We start from the raw sequence: 18894 nt of genomic DNA on the forward strand, positions 1-18894 counted from the left end.
GAGAAGCCAAGGTCTGGCAGCTATATAAACAATTGGCTGTTGGAGCTTTTGGTGGCTTTCTTGCATTCAGACAGCTTCAGGTCTTATCTAAATTGTCAGATGTGGCAGCACTTCTGAGCACCAGGGTCTGTCTTCTTATTTTGGCTTCTCTCAAGCCATTATCAGCAAGGAATGAGCCTCTTTATCCCATGCCGCACGGACACAGCTACACCTTGATTCTGCAATCAGAAAAGCTAAAATACAAGCTGAAGAAAGACAGGGTGTGTGTGCTCTGAGCAGACGCTTAAGCAAACTACAGGGATATCAGGACCTCTGCCTTTCTGCACATAACACCCTGCTGAATCTGAATGCAATCTCAGTCTGTCTCTGGTGCCATGGTGGGTTGGTCATCTCACAAGGGCTCAAGGAGTTTAGGAAGGCAAAAGAAATAACATCAAGAAGCAAAAGATGAAAAGAAATAACATACTGTGAGGGAGACCAAAACTTTAGTCCATTGTGGGAGCACATAGACTGAATATGGACTGCCCTCCCTATTTTCTTCTCTCCCTCTCTCCCATTTGTTTTGGTGGGGATCAAATGTCTAGCTCAATGGACTACTTAACCCTTCTTATTTCAGATACCTGGCTAGAACAGTCCCCCCCCCGCTGGATTACATCATGGAGCTTGTTTTTGAATCTGCTCATAAGGCTATCACATTCCTTTGACAATGCTACTTTTCCAGCACAGGTTTTTTCTGTTTGATAAAAGCAATTAAAATGACTAATCTGATTAATCACTGTCCAAATGCTAATTTTATCTGATTATAGGGGAAGACAAAGGATGATAAAATAGTATGCTGAATTTCATGGAAATGGTCTCCCTGTGGTGTGAGTTCAGAATTTTGAGTTTTGTCCAAAAACAAGGCAATGAATGAATTTGCTTCAGAGCTCACTTTCTGTCAAAAGGCCAAGCTGACTTGGGGAAGAGGGTGGAGCTGCCTGTTCAGACAGGATTTTTTTAGTTTTGCCCTTTACCTCTGGAGCCAGAGGTCTGGCTCTCATCCAGCTGTACAAAAAAGAAGATTATGGTATTTTCTAGGTAATTTTAAGGAGCAAAACCAAAGTGAAGTCAGGTGGCTTGAAATCAACCCCAAGTTCTTCCCATGAAATTTTTCTCATGATTTTGGTTTTCAGTGTAGCCGTATTTGAAAAGTGATAGGAAAATATTCTTCAGCTGGCCGACATATTTCATTTACTCATGCCAACCATGCTGCTTCTTTGTGAATCATTTTGTGAAGAATGGCATATGCACAGAAAAGTAAAAGTCATCTAAAATACTGAGGCTGTTCCGAAGAATTCACTGGGCTAAACTTTACTTCAGAAAATCCTAACAGAAATCCAGCTGTAGCCAGTGAAAGCTTTATTTGCAAATGGAAAGTGGAATTTGATTTCAGGAGTTCATATAATCCATACAAAACAAAGTCTCGATTCCTTTTTCCTTGAAATCAAAATGCAAACCTCCCACTGACTGTTCTGTTGCAGAATTATGCTGAAGGATCAGGCTCACATGTAGCAGTGAGCCATTTCGGGGGAATTATCAATATATAAAAGCCAGGATTTCTTCACTAATGGAAATTTTCTCCCACCTGCTTCATGCAGCAGTCCTTTCTCTGCTATGCGAGAGACTTTTGTTATCAGGCAAAAAGGAACTGTATTCAAAATCCTACAAGATGGAGTTCTCTTCAATAATAATTAGCCTCAAAATCATTGCTTGCTGACCCATGAAAGCTCTGCAGGCATCCTGGTGGTAGCAGCTACAAATACTAATCGGGACTGTTAGCAGACAGTGCTGTCACATCAGGCTGTACTGGCTGTTCTGCAATATTCCCCATGCTCCTGCCTGTTCTTGCTGGCACTTGGAACACTGAAACTGAAACAACAGAGTTGCTTGAAAGCCTAATAATTCTCCGAGTCCACATGCAATGCCGGGCCAGGTACCCTATGATGAAGCAGTATTTTCCATTAGAAAGAAAACCTGAATTTTCCAGGGCCTCATACTGAAGGTTTCAGTCAGAGTCACGGGGGTGGGAGCACGGCAGTAACGATCCCCTGAAACCACAGCTCCATTATCCCACTCCCCTCCTTGCCTGTAGCACAAAGTAATTTTCCCGTACCCAGCTGGAGTGGCAGTGGTACGCCTGCAACGGCAGGGCTGTGAGTGTGCTGGAGGAGTGGGGGCTGCAAAACAGAGCAGGCAGCGATCCCAGCACGGAAGCATGGCTGCAGAAGAGCATACCTGGCCCTGTAGTTTAACCAGGAAAGACAGTAGAAGGAGAGAAAAAGGTGGAGAGGAAAGAGAAGGATCTCAAGCCATCTGTGTTTCTGAACGCTGGGTGAGTGAGCTACCTAGTTGAACACCAGCAATAAAATATTACCGCAAGATTTTTTGTTTCTAGAGCTTTCTCCAGGAGTCTGGAACACACGTACCTTAGCATTTTGTGTTAACAGAAAAGTCGGTAGGCAATTGGAGCTGAACTACCTCTCTTTAGCAACCCGAGGCCTGAGGCAGGGAGACAGTCCCATTGACTCAAGCAGGAGTTGGCCTGAAAGTGGGTGCCGCTGCCTCTCCTGCCTGACAGGAGAGCACTGTCACAGCGATTTGGCTTCCCCCGAAGCATCCCACTCATCTCCAGCGCTGCTTCCTGATCCCACCTGTGTGGGATATAAACAGCGAGTGACGACTGCAGGTAAAATACCTCATCCACCCTTCTTCGGTGTTTCATGTATGCTCTGACTAGGGTTTGGTGATTCTTCCTTCTGTCAGTCTAGCAAAACCGTACCTGACTCATACTCCTCAGCAAGTCCCCCAAGTGCTTCTCTGAAAAAAAAAAAAATCCCAGAAAACAGTAATATAAAGGCAGGAGTAGGAGCGACAGAAACTGTGAATCAGTTTGCCAAGCAGGGACAATAAGACCTTTTATAGTTTTGAGCTTCTTAAAGAAGAAACTGAGCTGTCTTTAGAAGTAGGTAGAAATTCCAAAAGAAAATGACATTTTTCAAGTAATCTGGTGATGGAAGTGCACAGTTAGTAGCATAAGATGAAGTGCTGGCTTGCTTAAAGCATGTTTTAAATAAAAGGTGGAAAACTTGATTAACATTTAGCAATGAAGTCAGCAGTCTGAGGAAATACAGAACAAATGGCAAGTGCCTGTACAGGCTTCTCCACTGTTTTTATCCACACAGCACCCAGCTTGATGTGGGCAAGTGGAGCAGAAGGTATGAACCTCAAGCAGTGGAAACCTGTAGGCACAATTTTTTCCAGTGTGGAGTAAGAGGGACTCCAGACTGGGAACAAAACTGGATGATCTAAAAATGTAAAAACAAGCATACATCAGCCTGGCTAGTGGGAACTGGTAAGAAAAGTGAGCTGGGGTGCCTCATTGTAACCCCGTCTGCATACTAGCCTCTTTGTACAATCTTTCCTCAGCATGTATTGTAGAGTTTCGAGGCCCTATATGCCTCCTGATGCATTGTGAAGTTAATCCGTGGCAAGCAGATATCAATTAATTTTATTTTACATCAGTCATCAAGTAATACACATTTATATCAAACTCACTGAAAATAGTTCCCCAGCTAATGTATGGTGCTAAAGAGAAATGCCATACTTCATGCTCTTTTTCCTGAGAAAATAGAAAGGTCTTTTTCCACTGAGTAAGTGGAAAGGCAGGATAGAAGACAGCTAGAAGACCAAAGAGAGCTGTCGTCTAGCAGCACAGCCTGAACGTGTTGCAAATCTGCAGAGGACTCAAAACAGATCAGGAGGATTAACCAAATAAGCAGTTTACCTGTCAGTGTGACTTTCAGGCTATCTCCACAGACCCTGAAAGCTCTGCTGTCTGGCTTTCTGACACTCCTAAAAGTCAGGTGATGTCTGACTTTCCAAGTTCTTTTATGCTTTTTCTCCATGCCACAGTATTAGATCTTAAGATCGGTTCTCATTAAAACCGCCTGTGCCAATCATCAAACCTTTTTTTCCTTTGCTTCCTTCTTGTATGTTCACCCATGACGCTTTGACTTTGAAGGAAACCACAAAAATGTAATCATCATGTTATCTCCAGACTGGTCTGCTCTCATACCCCCTTCCCTTTCAGTCTCACCCTTGTCCCCTCCTCCGTCTATAATAATTCCCACATGTTTATGCAAAAATACTGGAGTTTTTTATTGTTGTCAATTAAGAGAGGCAACAGTTTTAGCATCTCTGCAAGAACAATGATTTCTAAATGTGAAAGGTTTTCTGCCTCGAGTGCCTGCAACTTTTAGGATGCCACAAAACAATCAGTGTAGTAACACTACAGAACTTAAATAAAACAGGGCTCCTAAGAGCGTAGGGATCGTTTCCACACTCACTTCTTCCTCCCCTCTATCACTGCTGAATCTAAAAAGGAAGCCTGTTCCTTGGTTCATAGATGCAGTTTTACACTTGATTTAGTGACCTAGTGCTCTGACAGTGAGGTGACACTACGTGAAACTGTGTAACTGGATGCAGGTACCATCATCTCAGAAATGACAGAAAAGCGGCGTATATGGGGAGTCAGTCTTGTGAGGCACTGGTTAGCTCTCATTCCCACTGCTGTCGTTAGGAGGTCAGGATTTTGGAGAATTTTCTTCCTTACACTGTAAACAACAGAAGTGCACTGCTTCTAACAGCAACACTGCAGACCTGAGGAGTAACAGCACAATAAATGGCTGTGTTTCCATTTAGTTCAACAGGGCCAGGAAACCAATCCCATCTTGAAGAGTAATTATTTTACTAACCACTGACTTTGCATTCAGCATCATTAATCAAAGCAGAGGGGGCTTTATTGTTCAACAACTTGCCTTAAAGGTACTGAATCGTAACATTTAAAAACACTTAGTGGTAGTATCTCTAGCCCGATACACCAATAATTGTCCACACATACTGGAAGATACATTCGGCTACGGATCACACCTTGCAGTACTTAGAACATATACACAGGTCACAGCCCAGTGAAACGTCCAGTGAGCCCCAGAGGCTCAACTGCAGTTCACGACTGAATCTCACTGCCAACAGGAATTTAACAAAAGGTAAAGGAGTTATTGCTCATATAGCTCAATTTAGTGCACCTCAGTCAGACAGTGAAATTGGGGGGCTGAAGTTGAAGAAGATAAACATCCCCCTTTTGCTTTCCCACTGTCATCCATGAAGGTCTGGCTCTGCCTGGAAAAGGTGGGGCAAGACTGCAAGTTCTGAGTTGTACAGTATCGGGGTCTGGGGGATAATGATAGCCTCTGGGGAGAATGCAGACAGGCTTTGCTGAGCCATCAGGGATATACCTGTAAATAGCACCTCTGATTTATAGCTTCTAGTGCTAGCTCTTCTAAGGCAATTTAACAGTTCCTGGGAATACTGTGTCTTCTAAAAGTTAGCGTAATCTGAGCTAAATCAAGTCCCATAAGCATACTGTGAAAGCAGAAGACGTTGGACTATCCAAAATTATCATAACTATTGGAAAACAGATTTGGGGAAAACATGGCAGTCCAGAACTGGCAAAATTCCCATTGAGATCAATCAGTCAAAATAAAAAACAAGGCAACTTCGTCTCCATACTGAGTCAAATGGAGAACATAAGGGCTTACAAGAGTAGTAGACCCTTACACACAGCAGAGGACTTACTCTCCCATCACAAGATGTCTGCACAAGTAACCCCAAGCACCTAACAGCTGGTGGCCCAGAAGGGAGACCACTGAGGGAGGAAAGGTCAAGACTGGGATGCAGCTGATCCAAGGAGTATTTACCTCAAAATTCCCAGCAGCTTTTAGGTTTCACTTACCCTGTCTGCATCTTTTGGGTTGGCCTAGCTAACTGGCAGCATCAGAAGGGAAAAGATAAGCCTGGATTCAGCAAAGCAGTAAGGTGTCCCTCTAAATACAGAGAAGGGTGGGCCTAGCAGGCCCATAAACCTAGTTTAGGTCTATGAAAAGAGTGAAGGTACTCAATTCCTAACCTGAGTGGAAGACCACAAGCTATGCCCTATCTTCAGATCTTTTGTATCTGGTCAGTTTGGCACCTTAACACTTGCCTTAAAGACAGTAGAGTTTTACTTCCCAGTGTGAAGACTTCAATGAAACACTACTGCAGCCTTCCGCTACTTCAGGAGAGCTTATAAGAAAGATGGAGGGGGACTTTTTACAAGGGTTTGTAGTGATAGCACAAAGGGTAATGGTTTTAAACTAAAAGAGGGTAGATTGAGATTAGATATAAGGAAGAAATTCTTCACTCTGAGGGTGGTGAGGCACTGGCACAGGCTGCCCAGTGAAGCTGTGGATGCCCCATCCCTGGAGGTGTTCAAGGCCAGGCTGGATGGGGCTTTGAGCAACCTGGTCTGCTGGGAGGTGTCCCTGCCCATGGCAGGGGGGTGGAACTGGGTGATCTTTAAGGTCCCTTCCAACCCAAACCATTCTATGATTCTAACATGTTACCTATGCTGGAAGAGATGTTATCTTTTGACACCATTTTGTAATTTTATTTTTTTATATATTTTTAGTGAATAAAGACTAATTATACAAGTTGCCTGCCATAGGGGCCAAATTTTCCTCTTCCCTTGTTCAAGGGCCAGACACAACAGCCACTCTGCTCGGGAACACTCTGGGACTGCTCTGTCCAAGTGCCCGAGAGCCAGAGTTTGAGCCTAAAAAAACACACCACCTAGTTTGGAAAGTTTCTATGCCAAGGATTAATGAATCTGTCATATTTGCTGCACACACAGAAAAGTTAAATTTGCTTAAATCAACTTACAATACTGCACCACATTCATGGCTGTAGTTAACCAGTGTCAGCCAGAACTAAGGATTTTGCCTATTGTCTTTACAAGGGGAGAAAATGGAGTGAAAAGAAAAAGGAGATACGATGCTCAGTAAATGGAGTATGTGGTGTCACCATGCATCTGTAGTGTTGAAGGTACAGTCTAGGGAAGTACCTTTAGGTGGAGCTGACACCCATAGAAATTGTGCCAATGTGTAAAACACTCCTTTCATGAAACAGGCAAGGCCAATTGCTTTTTCCATGGCTTTTAAGAAGTCAGATGCTAGTTAAAACCTGTGAATATGTATACATTCCTTTATATGGATAATTAGCTACTTTATGTGTGGCGCCTCCTGGATTAAAGAAAATTCTATGCAAATAAGTGGAATAGACTGGTCAAATTTATACATGGAAAAAAAATACCTCTTATATAAATATCTACTATTTTTTAAGGTGAGTTTTTTATTTCATAGACAAGTGCTAATTCCTAGACAGCTCCCATGTATTTAAAATGTTCACTCTGCATTGTTCTTTTAAACAATGACTGACAGTATACAAACACTGAGGATGAACAATAGATTTTGATTATCTGCTTAAATAAATGAGACAAAAACACATCTTAGAAATGTTTTTTTCACTTTTTCTGCTAAATGCTTGATTTCTGTCCTGCTGAAATCAATGGCAAAACTCCATTGATACAGCAAGGCCAAATTTTCACCCCAAACACTCTTTTTTTTTTTTTTTTTTTTTTTTTTTTTTTTTTTTTTGTAATAAGTAGATTTGGCGCAACTTTGTCTGAAGATACTGCTTTAAACTATTTCTTCTGTTCTATTGAGTAACAGAGCGGGTTGATATTTAAGAATGAAAGCTCATCAAGTTTAAATTTCAGTTGTTTTATAATAATAGCCATATGTTAGTTATAGATTGTGTAAGTCTGAAGTTTTGGTAATTTAAAACTGCTTTAAAGTGACCTTTACATGGTTCCACATTTCAACATTTTCTAGAAGTGGTTGGTATCGGTCCTTACTCATAAATCCCTACATTAAAAGAATCTGCAGGGCCTGGGCCCTTAGTTAAGAGGCTTATAGTACGGAACTCCTGCAAACATTTATATACACACTTAATCTTACAAATCGAGTCTTCACGTTGAAATCAATATAACTGTTCTCAGTGGGTGAAATCAGACAGGATGAAACGTTAGTTTTTAAGAAAGATCACTCTTTTTAATCATTGAAGACAGGATGCTAAGCAAGAGGGACATTCAGCCTGATCCAGTGCAGTTGTTCTTATGTTCCTCTTTAGTTAAATGGTGCAATACAGAAAGACATAGTATGAGAAATGTATTTTTTTCCCCACTGAACACCAGACAAGCAGGGAGGACAGATACACTGCAGGAACTATGAAGGCTGTAGCCCAGCTGCACTACCACTGCCTGGTAGTGCTGTATGATGGGTCTTTCTCCACTTTTTCTCAACCACGCTGCAGTTGATCTTGCCTTTTGCTCGGGCTGCTCACATGGCTACTGCTGATTATTATTATTATTATTATTATTATTATTAATTTCCCTATCTTGCTCCACTGCCTATTCATCTCCGTTTATTTGTGTCTCACTCTTTGGATGTCTGAGATCCCTCTGAAAAGATAAATAATTTTTGTCCAGGTTTTCTCTCTGCTTTCCTATCCGACTGAATATTTCCACCGTTAAGTTAAATGCAATGCACACTGCATACCTGCTGTGCTTTTCACCTTAAATGCCATTACTCAGAAAGTATTTTTATTTTGCTAACAGGGAAACTGAGGCACACTAGCTAAAGCCATTTGCTAGAAATTGTACAGGAAGACTCACAGTAGAGCAACATCTCCTGACCTTTCCTTCTAATGGTTTATTCTTTGGTCATGAACTAGAAAAGAAACTGGCAGAACTAAAAGAGCATTAAAAGTGTCACATTCAAAATAAGATCAAAACAAGCTTTGATATGTGGACAAAAAGGAAACCTTGATTGAAATCTGCTCTGGATTGATTGATATCTTAATAGTCCCTTTACTTCTATGGAATTTTGTTACTTCTCCCGTGACACTTAATGTTAAAGTGCTATATGTGCTGCACATTTCCCATGTCTAAGAAAAATATTGGCCACCTAGCAGTTGGCCAGATTTCCTTTCCCTTCAGTATAGTATTGTGTTCCATGCCCATTTTTCCAGCGTTTAGATGGCTGATGTATTTGAACCTAATTTTCAGTGAAAATACACAATGTGGCAGATACGCATTGTGGTTCTGTATTGCCCACTCTAAATTCTGTTCCCTGGTTCACAGCTGAAGAGATTCACTCTGAAATTTCCTATGAAATACCTCTGCCTCTTCAAAAGCTTAGTCTTCCTTTGGCCCTCGACCCTGCAAATGCTTTAGCATGGGCATGCAAGTAATTCCATTAACACATGTAACTCCCTCAACTGGCACTGATAATACACTAAGCAGATACATATGTTTGGAGAATCGGGGTTTGTTTAAGTAAGGAACTATTCTTGTAATTTTTTTTCCTTTTCTTTTGCAAAACTCCAGCTTTGGAAAAAAAAAAGTTATATAAATCTGAGGTAATAACCTCAAGCTCTAATTTCATTTTATTGTCACATAAAATAAAATGTTTAAATGCATAAAAAATATCAGGCCAGTTATGAACATTTGGGACCTGGTCGTGTAATCATTCAAAGTGTCTTTCATTAATTCAGGTATAAGAAAAACTGGCCTATGGAAGCCAATCCCTTTGCATTTTCAGTGTTGGTTTTTTTTTTTCAAATGACAACATCTTGTAATTAAATCTCTGAATACTTTATTGTAGCTTTGTAATACCTGTGGTGAATAAAAATATTTTAAAATTATTTACAATACGGTATTGCAACAAAGCCACTTCGTGTGAATACTCACAAGCAGATACAAGGTATGGTACGCGTGCGTACACACACTCTCCCATGTGTTGCTGCCCAGACATCGAGGGAAGCCGTATGTAGCGCAGGAGGACCGAAAACAAAACTGGCAAGGACCCAGCAGTAGGCAGAGATTAAGCTATTTTATTGTTCAAAATTAGTAATATACAAAAGAAAAGCAATATAATAATTACAATCAGCTGGTTCACTTTCAGGAAAAAGTGTTTTACAGCTACGCGGTGCATTGCCAGCATCTGTAATGTCGTTTCTCTTGTAAAACGAACAGAGGCGTACTCTGGAAGGACCATGCTGAGGTTGTGAGATACCCTGTCAATCTGATTTGGAAATTTCCAAAGGCATCCCGTGCCATTCCTGATTTCTGGCCCGAGTCTTCACCAAGCACAGGTCCTCTTTCTGCGGATCCCTGTCGAGGAGCCCGGCGGAGCTGCTACAGGCAGCTGACGGCTGAGGGAGACAGTTAAAAAAGTCCCATTGTTTAGATTTCTGTCGCAAGCCACGAGAATACTTAATTCCTTTTATCTCCTGAGTTTTCATTATCATTTAAATTTCATTTTCCATTAATTGATCAGGGATTAGCGAAGCCATTATGCCAGAATTAGACAAGCCGCACGCGATGAATAATTCATGACGGACAATTACATTTTCTTCCCGGTGCACTTTCTAACTCGCCTCCCGGCTCCCGGGATGCTGGAAACGACGCCGCTTGCTGCCGGGGCCACCCGCCTGCCTTCCGCCCTGTCACGGCAGCCGCTCCGGGGGCTGCCCGGGCCCGGGGGCCCTGAGGCGACATGGCCGGGCCGGGCCGGGCCGTCCGCCGCTAGGTGGCAGCCGCCGCCTGCGGTGCGCGGGGGCCTCGGAGCCTCGCCGCCCGGCCGGCTCGCCGTCCTTATCGGCTCCATCCGACCGCAAACGCGGTCGGGTCGGGTCGGGTCGGGCCGGGCCGGGCCGGGCCGGGCCGGGCGGCTGCCTGCCCGCCCGCACCCCCTCGCCCACCCCCGGGGCGCCGGGCTGGGGCTGGAGGGGGCGCTCCCCCCCTCGCCCCGCCGCCCCTCACGCCGGGCATCTCATTTATCCCACCGGACAGTTGTTGCCCCATTAAAGCGCGGTCCCACCCTTTGCGAGGAGCTTTCATCTCGGGGAAGTTTTATGACACTTGGTAAATGTGCAAAGTTTTTAATTAGACTCGCCAGACAGCCCGAGGCGGCACTAGCGCCACGAAGTCTTCATGCTTCTCTCTGCTTTTACAGCACAACAAGCCGCTCTACTCCTTTGAAGACAATGCCGACTATGTCTACGATGTCATGTGGTCGCCAGTGCATCCCGCGCTCTTCGCCTGCGTGGACGGGATGGGGCGCCTGGATCTCTGGAACCTGAACAACGATACCGAGGTGAGGCGGCCGGCGGCGGGCGGGCGGGCGAGCCCGGAGCCCCGTCACGGGAGGGCCGGCGGCGGCGCTGCCCAGCTCCCCCCGCCGGGGCTCCCCCCGCGCCCTCAGGGGGCCCGGAGGGGCGGGCAGGGCACGGCAGGGCCGGGCAGGGCAGGGCAGGTCCCGTCCCGCTGCCGGGGGGTGCCGGGCCGCCCCCCTCCGCCCTCCCCGCCTCCGCCCCGCTACCTGCGGGGGCCGGGGGAGGGACGGCCCGGCGGGCAGCCGCCTTGAGCGGCCGGGGAAGGCTGCTCCCTCCCCTCCGCCCGGCCCCGAGGCTGGCCCTGCCGTCTGTGGAGAGAGCTCCCTCGTCTCCCGTTTTGGGGCGCCCCCCTCTGCCCCCTCCTGCGTCCCATGCCCCGGGGTGCTCAGAGCAGTGCCCCTGCCCCTTCCCGCACCCGCTGCGCCGCCCGCTTTTCTCCTTCACTGAAGGGAATCGCCTGCGGTTTCCTGCCCTCGCCTTCCTTTTCCTCTTTAAAGTTTGCCCAAATTGCAGTGAGACCTAAACGAAGGAACCCACGGGTTACCGTACGGCGGCAACTAAGTGCAGAGCGGGCAGAAAGTCGCACCTTTACACCTCACTGATGAGGAAGGGTTAGCCAGAGACAGAGAATGGCAAATCCTGTATCTTCAAAAAAATCATTTTCTAAACATGCTGAGGACCCCTCTTCCCTTTCCTCCTGTTATTTCAGATCCCCCCCTCCAAAAAAAAATTGCTGCAGGTGTATATTGATAGTATTTTTTCAGGATTTCATTTTCCTCTAGAAATAGTTTTTGATTTAAAAAAAAAAAAGTGTAACCTGAACTCTTAGATGGCAAGCAATCAGTTGTCAGAATAAGAACTGAAATACTTCTCCAGAACTGAAGTCTCACGAATTTTTATTTAATGGCATGTAAAACTAAGAATGCGGGGATTGTAAAAGTAGGGTCATGTATTAACTGACCGTTCCTTAATTTCCAAAAAAGAGACGACTGAAGAACGACCGGCAGTATTTTCTCCATGTACCCTGTTTTCTACAGTATTGTGTTGTTGCTGTTTTTTTTTTTTAAGATTAGTTTGTTCATTAATATGTCTTTCCCATAAACACGATATACATTTCAACCCAAGTAAAATACAGGCAGGGTTTATGGCTTCCAGTGAATGGTGCTTGCCATAAATAAGCACGGACAGGTAAGAGGAACCAGCACTGCAAACTGCATTGTCAAGGGGAGCAGTAAGGCCTTTTGAAGTGCTCTGAGCAGGAAGCAGCACAGCCTTTTTAATTAGAGCACATACAGCTGGAGGATATACAGGAGGAGTCTCTTCAGAATTTATTTTGGGAAGGGAGGGACATATCCTTCAGGTGTTCTCATTAATGCAGGCTTAAACACAGAGCATAAAACCCAGTATTTTAAAAAGAAAAAAAAATAACCCTTTCCCCCCAAATACCAGGGCTGAAGTCCTGCTTTGCTTAAAATCAACTGATGTTTTGCCATTTAATTCAATGAGACCATAATTTCTTTAAAAATAATAATAATATGGACTGCTTGATCCTATTCCCATCAATAATAAGGCTGTACGTAGAAAACTGCTGCTGTATTTTCAGTGTGTTTACATATAAATATATAGGAACATCAGCAGAAAAATAAAAATTAACTTCAAGCTCAATCCTGCTTTTCTTCTGCATGTGAGGCCACCCCTGATTTCATAAATGATCTCCACTGAGAGGTTGAAATCAGCTCTCAGGATCAGAATGAAATTATTTCTGTGGTATTAGAGCTTTGTATTTTTATGAGAATTGAGTTTGTGTCTGGAGGAAGAAATACCATTTGGTCTCCTTACTGAGCGCTGATAAAGTAAATTTAAAAATCTCTCGAAACGCTAAACTGGCAGAATTTGAATAGGTGTACGGTTTTGTTATGTGAGAGAAGCAATACCAGACATACAAATACCGCTGAAAGAGCTGTAAGCAGTTCTTTTAAACATTATAACTGAAAGCGATTGTTGTTTGCTTTTACCCTCTATCTGGTAGGTCATAATTAGTTTATAATTTTCAAGATTTCTGCATTCGATTAAGCAGTTTAATTCTGCTTTGCTATTTGCTAAGAAGAAGCCTGCCAGCACTTTTGCCTTTGTGTTAAGAAATCTTGAAACACCTATTTTTGACTTTTAGACGTCAGATTGGTGATGTCTAAGTATTTATGAAAACGGTAGAAAATAACAGGTATATTAATGTATTTAACTGCTAGCTGTTGATAAAAATCTATGTGTGAGAACCAGATATGATTGTTATTAATAGTTTTGTTTAATTTGAGAAGTAAGCCACATGATTATTTAGGTATTATTTTATAAACCAATTAAGAAAATAGCTGGTTTTAGTTATGATATGCTACCTTCAATTTTTTGAACTGTAACACAGTTTACGCTAGTGTCACTCCCCATATTTATTAAAAACTCTTCTCCCGCATACTAGATGCTTTCTAATCAAAGTAACTAAAATCATTTGACCATACCATAGATTTAATCAATCTAATTCTTCTTAAAATCTCAGTTTAAAATAGCCAAGGGTATTTGTACGCTGCATTTTGATCTGTGGATACCAGAAGTGATTTTTGTAGTAGCAATGCAAATCATCATGTTTGATTTATATTTAATAAATTAATATAAAAAACTTTAAAAGCAAAAAAAACCTACTTCACACCTTCATTCTTTTGCAAACTGAGTATTATTATAAGAATCAGGATATGAGGTTTTCTGATAGCTTCAGGTTAGCAAATGCTGATTTGTTATGTATGTGTTCATTACATTTATTTTTTTGTTCGAGGCTGGAGAAAGTCTCTAGATTATTAATGAATCTTGGTTATGGATGAGGCTAATAGCAGTTTATAGATAAAATTGCTTATTCTTGCTCTGTTATATTCCTTTCAAACATACTATGTATGCCCTACCTTAGCTTTGAAAATATGAAGATGGTGTCTGTTTCTAAAAACAGGTAGATCTATTTGCAAACAGGTTTAGACATTACATAAGCAATAAAAGTGTAAATATATGTGTGTGTGTGTATATATATATGTATATTCTTACCATGCAGGTTTTTCTGACTGCATCTTAATCTGTTACCTTGTAAAATCTTATTTCAAAACTGTTAAAAATCTGACAAGCAACTTCAGAGAATTTATAAAGTATTTTAAATGTAATCTTAGCAACATAATGCTACCATTATAAAATAACCTCGTATCTTTAAAATCTAAAATAGGCATGTGTAATTTAACCTATCACTTCTCCAGGTAGACAAATCTATTTTAAGATACTATGGTTTGAATATATTTTATCCTGTATCACTGGAGAAAAGGTTTTCTATTTAGACTTTTAAACACTATTGCATGATTGCTTTTTATTTTGCTAGATAGTTTTGTGGAATAGTAATAGGATTTTACAAACCCATTGGATTTGAAAAAAAAAAAAAACCACCATGGGTTGTGTCTTGTGTCTGCAGCATGCATGCTGCGTGTTTTTATGTGGAACACTGAAAGAATGCTGTATTAACAACAACAAAAAACAGTTCTGGAGTTATAGATTTCAGCCTTCTGAAAGATTTTGTTAAAAATTCAGTGCCTTAAATCTAAGCTGTGTAGCTCATTTGAAACAAATATCTTTGATCTACAGTTTTCTGAGAAACGTAGCTGGTTAGTGGATTAGTGCTCGAAAAATGTGGCATTTAGTCGTTGTTTGAAGAAACCCATTTCCAAATGTTATGAAGTTAATTTTGGCTGGAATTAAAATAGTTTTTTTTTTTTTTTTTTTTTTTTTTTTTTTTTTTAAATCAGCGATCAGAAGAGTAAAACTTGCTCATTTTTTAATGCGCTGGTATCCTGGATCAGTGACCCCACTTCAGATTGAAGCCCTCGGCTGTAGCGCGCTAACGAGTAACATACTTGGGACGAGGAGCGGGAGCGTGCCAGCGCTCATCAGTGAGGCTGCCTTGGACAGGACCTCGGCCTTGCACAACCCAGAGACGAGGCCAGCAGCTTATTTGCATCTGAATGACTTCCTAAAGGGGGAGGACAGTATCTGCTTTCTGATTGTTATCCAGCGTTATTTCTACATTGCCCTACAGACAAAATCCTTTCTCATTCCACTTGCGGGGCTGCATAAAGGGTAGTGTCCCGAGCCCTTCATGGAGAAGACATCTCAGCTTGCCAGGCCCGGTGGGCTGGCAGGTGCCTGCTCGGTTTGGGCAGGGTCTGTGACGGGGAACATCCAGGCGGAGAGGTGCAGGGCCGGCAGCCCCGCCGCAGTGCCCAGAGCCTCAGGCAGCCGCAGGGGTTGGGCTCCCCGCTGCCACGCACCTCGCTGATGTGCTGAAGGCCGTAGAGCTGACAGCAGGGAAGCTCTGCAGTGTTTGCTTTAAAATCATTTTTCTTGTGGATCTCTGGAGCCGTCTGGCAACTACTGTATAACGCTATAGCCTGGGAACTGAGGTGAAGTCAGGAAAACTTCTCATTTTAAACCAGGTTTCCATGCCACCTCCAAGCTGCTCACTTCCCTCTCGTGCAGCAGCCTGCCCACAACGGGGACCAGAGGGCTCCCGTCGCTCCTGCAGAGGTGGCCCAGGCTCTGGCTGCTGTCCAGCTGCCTCTTCTCGCCAGGACTGTTCTCCAGCTCCGCCTCCAGTTGTAGATCCCACGGCATCCCCTTGTCCCCATCCCAACGTGTGCCTTAGGCCTGTTCCCGTGAGGCGATCTGCTGGGGGAGCCGCTATTGGAGCACCCATCCTACCCCGTTTGCCCTGATTTGAGAAGCACGAAAACTAAAAAGCCTCGTTCAGGAGGCTGCCGTGCCAAGCTGCAGGCTCCTTGCTCAGGCAGGTTCTCCTGTTAAAGGAGCTGGGTGGAGCATCAGCAGGCTCGCAGGCTACTGTCGTTTGTCTTATGAGGTGACCTAAATCAAGTGAGTGATCTGCCTATCTGGGACAGACACCCACACGGTTCCTTCCTCCTGCAGCTTCTTTTGATGCCTTCATTCCAGCGTAGGTTACAAATACTTCTCCTAAGATCGCGTTCTTTATTCATCCCACATGTTAACCAGCACCTTTATGTATTCTTGCGGGTCACCTGTTAAGTTTGTTGGTCGGCTTGGGGCAGAGAGGGAGTTTGGAAATTAAACAGCATCCAGGTGTAGTTAAACAAGAAGAAGGCTCCTGGGAATATGGGGATGTACAAGAGAATTGTGGGAATCTATTGTAGGAGTTCCTAAATGTCAGCTCAGCTGTTCTCACCTTCTGCTGTGTCCTCACTGAAGTGATTAGCTCAGGACTCTTCTTAATTAGTACCTGAGCTTTGACCTCTGCATCTAGCTGCAGAGGTGAGTATGAAATCCAAGGGTGCATCAGGGATTTGTCTACAGCAGTCAGGTTATTTGGGCCCCGGTCAGAAGTCAGGATAGGACCAAAGCCAAGTCCTACCCTCAGTTGATTCTTGGTCATAAATCAGTGAATTTTTAGAAAGAAGCAGACGCAGTTTCACAGGTCTCTGAGTTAAGGGGTAAAATTGTTTTGTTTACTGCCCTTTACAGTAGAAAAGCCTTCCCTACTCATTCTAAGCAATCTCTTACTCTCTCTTTTTTTAGCACATGTGATTGAAGAAACAATGAACCCTTTTTTTTTTTTTTTTCCACCCCCCTGACGAGAGGCTTGTGACTCACCCAGCAAAATTGGACGTTCAAAACTGACCCTGGGTTTGCAGGCAGCGTGATTTTATTGTCCTTTCTTTTCCTATTGTTTCAACAGGTTCCCACAGCTAGCGTGACAATAGAAGGAGCTTCTGCCCTCAACCGTGTCCGCTGGGCCCAGGCCGGGAAGGAGGTAGCAGTTGGTGATTCAGAAGGCCGTATATGGATCTATGATGTTGGAGAGGTATTATTTTTATTGTTTTCAAAGTTCAGGTCCTGCAAGTCACCACATCCAAGTTTGAAAAAAGATCTTACATTGTTAGTCATGGGACACCTCCAAAGAATATACCGTCTGGCTTTCACTGGAGTCCCTGTTGGTTCGGGTTGCCAACAGCATGTTAGTTGTAAAGCTACCGTGCGTAAGAGTTAACTAGTGAAAGTGTCAGGAGGAAAGTCTTTTTTTGTAAATATCCAGTGTTTTTATTTTATTTTTTTTATGTACAGTTGGAAAAAGTTTAAAAAGGAACGTGAAGAGGAAAATATAGGTACAAAGAGAATCTCTTTTGTTCTGAAGTTGGTCCTGCAGGGTTCACCTCTTATATTCCAGCATCTCTTATTTCATGACTGGCTTAATGTTGTAGGCTTTTCTCAGCATGACATGTACAGAGTAAGAGGCTGTTGTTTTAGTGCTGAATAGTGGTAAATATGCTTGAAGATGTGCAAAGGTACTAAAAGGAGGAAATGAAAGGTGTCATTGTGGAAGACGGTAGCTGCATGTGTGGTGAAGGGTATGTGGGTGCTGAGAAATAGCAGGATGTATATTCTGTGTCTAACGCTGCTCTCAATTCACCCTACTACATATTGTAAAAGCCATCTAAACTGCAGTATGTTTGGCACTGATAGAATCTACTTCTGTGTTGATGAATAAGGTATAAAATGTTCTGTCGGCATTACAATTCCTTGGAACGGTTAAGGGTGAATCTCTGAGCAATCAGCTTTTATGTAGAGAATTTGTTTTCTGTCATTATCTGTGATAGGCTACTGAGATATCCATCTCTACACAGTAGGGAAACATTATGGAATACATACAGAATTATCTGTAACTCTCATAAAGTGATTTTATGGCCCATAGCAAAATTGCTTGTGCATGACTCATATTTTTGGATTGCATTTGCTTGTGCAGGAGTTGCCTTTCCTCACAAATGTTTGCTGAAACTTCGTGCCGTATTGTTAGCATAATCTCTAAATTGGCTAAGGTTACTGCATTCAGGCTTCCACTACAACACTGCAGGTCAGGCTGTTTTTGTTTATTTTTCGTTTTGCATGACTGTTCTGAAAAGGTGTTTTTTCTGTCTTCGAAGTGATATGACAGGCTATGGAACTGTCTGTGGTGACAGCATGATCTGATCTTGTCTGGGAGTCTAGACAAGCTCCAGAAGTGTGTTTTTTTTGCATATCATACACCAGACCATTCATAGGATTGTTTATCCCTGCAAGCTCACCCAGGAGAAAATAGATTTACTGTTACTGTGCAGAAGAAGTAATATTTAAGTTTTTGTCCTTTTCCTCTCTATAATCAGAATTCAACTTGCAAAATGAGTCACAGCGATCAACTCCGATCAGAAAGAAAGACAGTTTTCTATTACTTGAAAAGGAAAAAGAAAAGAGCCATTCAACAGTATTTATTTGCATGAGTCCTGATCAGTTTCAGAGTAACGTGTTCTGCTTCGTGGACGTTCTGTGTTCTGTCCGTGCAGAGCCCCAGGGTCTCCAGCTCAGCTCCATCCGTACTTACACAATTGGATAGATGTCCGTCCACATAGCAGCTGACAGGTCATGGGCCGTTGCCACGCCTCCTCCTCTTTTGTAATGAAGGAACTCATTAATTTGTTGCCTGGTTCATTCTGACAGCATCAGCCTCTGCAGTAATTCCTGCTTCAGAAGCTGCCAGGGCTGCTGTGCTGTTAGGGTGGCTTTTTCTGGTTTAAAAAAGAAGGTTGCTCAGCTATTCTCTGGCACAGCTCTTGTCACTCTAAAGCCTTAAGTGAGCTGCAGAAATACTTTGCAGTTAGAGAG

The 18894-nt window shown here is 43.1% G+C and overlaps 1 protein-coding gene and 1 long non-coding RNA gene across 10 annotated transcripts in view; both read left to right on the forward strand.

Annotated features, from left to right (window-relative positions):
* Positions 1 to 18894, forward strand: part of DYNC1I1 (dynein cytoplasmic 1 intermediate chain 1) — a 192323-nt gene that overhangs the window by 155479 nt on the left and 17950 nt on the right. For all 9 annotated transcript variants that reach the window (XM_040550237.1, XM_040550236.1, XM_040550241.1 and 6 more), the window contains 2 exons: positions 10992 to 11132; positions 16937 to 17062. In XM_040550237.1, coding sequence (XP_040406171.1) covers positions 10992 to 11132; positions 16937 to 17062 — 267 coding nt within the window. The remainder of the gene's footprint in view (positions 1 to 10991; positions 11133 to 16936; positions 17063 to 18894) is intronic.
* On the forward strand, positions 11935 to 15944 carry LOC121066574. Its single transcript, XR_005817842.1, has 2 exons — positions 11935 to 12724; positions 14976 to 15944. It is a non-coding gene; the product is annotated as an uncharacterized LOC121066574 (long non-coding RNA).

The sequence above is a fragment of the Cygnus olor genome, chromosome 2, assembly GCF_009769625.2.
Source record: "Cygnus olor isolate bCygOlo1 chromosome 2, bCygOlo1.pri.v2, whole genome shotgun sequence".
Lineage (NCBI taxonomy): Eukaryota > Metazoa > Chordata > Aves > Anseriformes > Anatidae > Cygnus > Cygnus olor.